This window comes from Arachis hypogaea, chromosome 12, assembly GCF_003086295.3.
Source record: "Arachis hypogaea cultivar Tifrunner chromosome 12, arahy.Tifrunner.gnm2.J5K5, whole genome shotgun sequence".
NCBI classification, from domain to species: Eukaryota; Viridiplantae; Streptophyta; class Magnoliopsida; order Fabales; family Fabaceae; genus Arachis; species Arachis hypogaea.
In genome coordinates this window covers 116232734-116237408 of record NC_092047.1, presented here as the reverse complement: position 1 = coordinate 116237408, position 4675 = coordinate 116232734, and the positions used below count along the sequence as shown (strand labels likewise).

The 4675-nt window shown below is 32.9% G+C and overlaps 1 protein-coding gene across 2 annotated transcripts; it reads right to left on the bottom strand.

The window, feature by feature from the left end:
- On the bottom strand, positions 1 to 3984 carry LOC112728574 (endoglucanase 17). Of its 2 annotated transcripts, XM_025778768.3 has the most exons (9): positions 3815 to 3844; positions 3630 to 3773; positions 3044 to 3250; positions 2335 to 2535; positions 2128 to 2220; positions 1730 to 1891; positions 1437 to 1542; positions 1164 to 1327; positions 1 to 753 (listed from the first exon to the last, which is right to left on the bottom strand). In XM_025778768.3, the coding sequence occupies exons 1-9, from the start codon at positions 3827 to 3829 to the stop codon at positions 421 to 423; spliced, it is 1425 nt and encodes a 474-aa protein (XP_025634553.1). In that variant the 5' UTR covers positions 3830 to 3844; the 3' UTR covers positions 1 to 420. The 2 variants fall into 2 exon arrangements, with proteins under 2 accessions (XP_025634553.1, XP_025634552.1); XM_025778767.3 differs by having other exon boundaries at positions 3630 to 3984.
- Between the last annotated feature and the right edge of the window lie 691 nt (positions 3985 to 4675).

Here is a 4675-nt window from a genome sequence, read left to right as displayed (position 1 = left end):
TAAAATCAAACACATTTAGAGTGATTACTTAGTTTAAAGTTCTTAATAAGTTGAACACCACCATTGCCACATTTAGCATACAAGCTTACCTTCCCTACAAACTTAATCCCTTTTTTCTGGCACAAATTTACTGACAGCAATATGTTAAACTAGTAACAATAAGGCTTAGGGGTGACCTAAGAAACACAGACTACCCAAATTAGTAATAATTAATACATAAAGTACACCAAAATAAGTTGGAGATGTTGCAGAAATACTTGTATGCACTTGAAATATTTTTAATACGTATTTTAAGAGTATTTACAACTACCCATTATTGATTTGTTTAAACATTAGAAATGAAAATGAGTAGTTGTAAATGTTCTTAAAACACGGGAAACATGCAAGTATTTCTCGAAAATGGGACACAATAGTCTCCTTCTAGAGTTGACCAAATGAGTGTGCAAGATAAGCTAGTGTTCCAACAAGTGGTGCATTGATATAAGTAGCTGGCTCAGATTGTTCATAATCTGACCGTTGATCAGGGAACCTATCATGAAGATCAGGTCCACCAACAATAGCACCTACAAGAATGTTAGGATTCGGGGATTGTGAGTTCATCACAGTGAACCCTGCTGAACATTGGATCTTCCCAGGGTGAACTGCAATGGAGGGTAGAGATGAGCCTCTGTGGTGTATCCTTTGAGGGTACCTTGGACCATACCCTACCATGTAGGACATCTTCAAAGGGTTATCTCCTAGCAAGTAATCCACCTAAAAAAAAATCAAGTTCAAATTAACAGGCAGTTTAGATTGTTATTGAATAAGATTTTGTTATGTAATAATGAGAATTAATTTTGATGAAATATCAACATAAATGTATTTCATAGAAATATTTAATTTATACTTTTATAGTATAGCATATGGTTCAATGATTAATTTTTTGTTTTATTAAATTAAGAGTGATATAATGCACACAACAATCCAAAACAAGTATTAGTAAACTTTTGTTTTTTATCTAGTTATTTTTTTATATATTTTTTAATAACTATATTTGAATAGGAAAATGGAGACAGTAACGGTTACATATTACATAATCATTGATTTATTATCATAAAGTACATTGTTTCACACTGTTCACCAATGTGTTATATAATTATTCATCAGTCTCATTCTTTTTGTACCTGTTTCTTGGCAATTCTTCTGAGCATGTTTGGTGTTACTGTTGTTCCACCACAGTTAACAACTGTATGTGAAGAAGTCAAGTATTTGGCATATGCTAACAGTAAGAAAGAGGTAGATGTCACATATTGCATGTTGCTATCACTCATTTTGAACAATAGTCCACCTGTTTAAGCACAACCAAACCGTTGTTAAACTAACCGTTACATAATAATATGAAGGACCACATAGAAGGGAGGGTAAGAGAAAAGTAACAAAAGGGATAGGGACCTTACCTGGGGTATATTCAGCAGAAGAGGACCCAGGGATTAAGGAACAAACAAAATTGTCTGCATGCCCCTTGTAGTCATGGAGTGATTGCTCCTTTTGGACAAGAAATTCCTAAAATCAAAGACCACAAAAATGGTTTAAGACTAATGGTTTTAGATAAAATTATTCACGTTGAGATTTTCTATAACTGCCAAGTCTAGAGTTTGAGTTTGATCCTCATTTATATATCTATATCTAATAATTTAAGCTTTTGGAACAATAGAGAATAGAAGAAATGGGGAAGGGGTAGAGTTTGGACCTTGGAAAGAAGTATCCTTGCCCCAACATGCTTGTTATCCCACCCAAAAGTGTTATCATACTCTGCAGCACCAAGGATCTGACCATTGACTTGAATGTAGTTAAGATACATTGGATTCTTGGTGGCCTTGTGCAACCAAGCAGCACCCCACAACAACTCATCCTACCATGTCATGAAAAGAAACTTGAGTATGCTACCACTAACTGAAAAAAGTGTCTTGTTGATTGGATCTAAAAAGTGGACATAAAAATTATGAAAAAAAAAACATAAAACAAACTTGTGGTAAAGAATTAAAAGATGATGTGTACTTATTTAGCACGTGTCGACTTGTATAAGACAGAATGAATATAAATAACATATCTCATATAATGTTCAACTAAATACAGTTGAAAATTTACCTGATAACCAGAGTAAGAGCAATAATAGGGGCACACAACAGGCTTCAATGCATTGCTGTATGATCCTCTATATTTATCAGCAAATTGGAAGACCTATATCCGGATTTAATGCACATTGGAAAAAAAAATTAGTTGGGTCATTTTTCTCCTTTAAAAATTCTATTTTTCTTTTACCCTTTTGAATAATCAAGTTCAAGATTTACTTACCTTAATGGCCCTTCTGGCCAAAATCTTGGAGTACATGGGGTCACTTCTTCTGAAAACAAGGGAAGCTGCTGCAAGAGCTGCAGCAGTTTCAGCAGCAACTTCTGAACCAGGGTTGTTTGCATCAATCTTGAACACACTTCTTGGTGTGTCCATGTCCTCTGGTCTCTCCCAACAAGCATGGTCCTTCTTAGCATCTCCCACCTACAAACCCCAAAAACCAATAATGTCAACCTCAATTCCAATCTTTTTCTTCCTAATCATATCAGCAACTGATTCAGAACAGAAATACAAAGATACTAAAAAACTTACTTAGAGAATAAGACAGATATAGAAACACTGAAACAATCAAAATGTTTCCATGGTGAAACAAAATTTGCTCAATTTGTTGTCCGTTGAAAACTTAGGACGTACAGAAACAAAGACAACTTTAAAAAGTTATCTTTCAAAAACCAACTTTAGTAAACTATTTTTGAAAAGGAAAAGATTTACCGAACCAAATCTTAATAAGTTACTTTCAAAAAGTAGAAGTTTTACCAAACCAAGCCTAAGAGAAATACAGAATTTGCTCAATTTATTGTCCATTGAAAAGCTAAGGACGTACGTAAACAAAGACATAACTTTTCTATCCTGTCTATATTTACTGTCCTAAAACACTTACAAAACACATGCTAAATTTACAATAATGGCCATAGTTGGCAAAGGTTCTAACCTGAACAAAAATGGTGTTTGGATATGCAGTAGCTTTGAGAAGATAATCAGTCCCCCAATGAATTGCTTCTCTTGCATTCTGCAACTCTCCTCTCATTAGTCCACCAAACTCAAGAACACTCCATGACAACATGGTTATGGTGAATGCCATTGGAAATCCAAACTTCACATTGTCCCCAGCATCATAGTACCCTCCAACCAAATCAACCTGCATTGCATTTTCAACATCAAAATAACCAACCTTTCACTCCAAAATCACATACAAGCACATGGTAATTAGTACCTAACATTGTCAATGATCAAAGTCATGGTATGATGGTGAAATAATTACAAATATTTGCATGTTCCAACAATATAATATATTAGATATCATAAATAAAAATAAGTACTCGTAAATGTTGCTAGAGTAAGTAAAAAAATTTCTAACAATGTTACACATTGGATAGTAAAAGTGTACATAACTGTGTTAGTTATATAAATATTTTGTATATTATTTTGTCTGGTATATCGAATAACTAGCACAATACTCGACATACCAGACAAAATAAGTACAAATAAAATATTTTTTCGATAGAACGGATACATACATGAAGAGCTGAGCCATCATAGAGACCAGAATCTCTCCTCCAAGACATTCTCTGGTTAGGAGGGAGCTTACCAGACCTCTGGCCTTCAAAGAACATTATAGATTTTGTGAGGGCATCTCTGTAATTGTGACTAGCAATGTGAGGGTGATGGTGGTGAGGGTGCAACAAAGGGTGGTGATTGTAATGTAATGGAAAAGCATCACAATGTGGAAGAGTAACAATGGAAATACAAGTGATGGTGAAAAGAGAGAACAAAGTAGTGATGGAAGAAACAAAGAAAGCCATTATCAAAGTTGTGTGTGCTTCTCTTCTTTCTTTACTTCCAAGTTCTGTTGTGTGTGTATTTATAAAGAGAGAAAAAAAAGGTGGTACTGTAAAGTAACGTTCTGCTTCTTTAGAATACAACCATAATTAGGTCCACATTCTGCTACTAATCCTACTACAAGGGAAAAAATAAATAAATAAATAAAAAGATAAACTTGTGTTTGGAATTTGGATACTGTAATTTTGGACAAAAGTATCTAGAAAAAATGAATATACTCTTTTTGTTATTTAGATATGAATATAGATGTAAATTTTCTTTTGTCTCAGACATAAATTTTTATATTTTCTGTATTACTTAAAATTTATAACAGAAAATATTTGTCTATACTTCTCTAAATTTTTAATGTAATGCTTAAATATTGTTTCACCTTTTAATTATATCAAGAATTTAATCTTGACATACTAATAATGTAAAAGAATTTTATATATATATTTAATTACATATCACTATATAAATTCATAATTGTTGTATAAATAATTATCTAAAAAATAGACATAGTTAAATGAGTTTGTAAATAATCAAAATTAAAGTCTTGTATCAGTTATGAGTTATCTAATTTACATGAATTTTAAATATCGTCACTCTCTCTCTCTCTCTGCCACTCTGCCACAAGTGTTTATGGCTGTTTCATGCTTTCCATTTCTTTTATAATAACCCGTGTCTAAAATGGTTTTGGAAAGTTACCTATCTCACTGCAAGAAAAACAGAACACAACTCAATG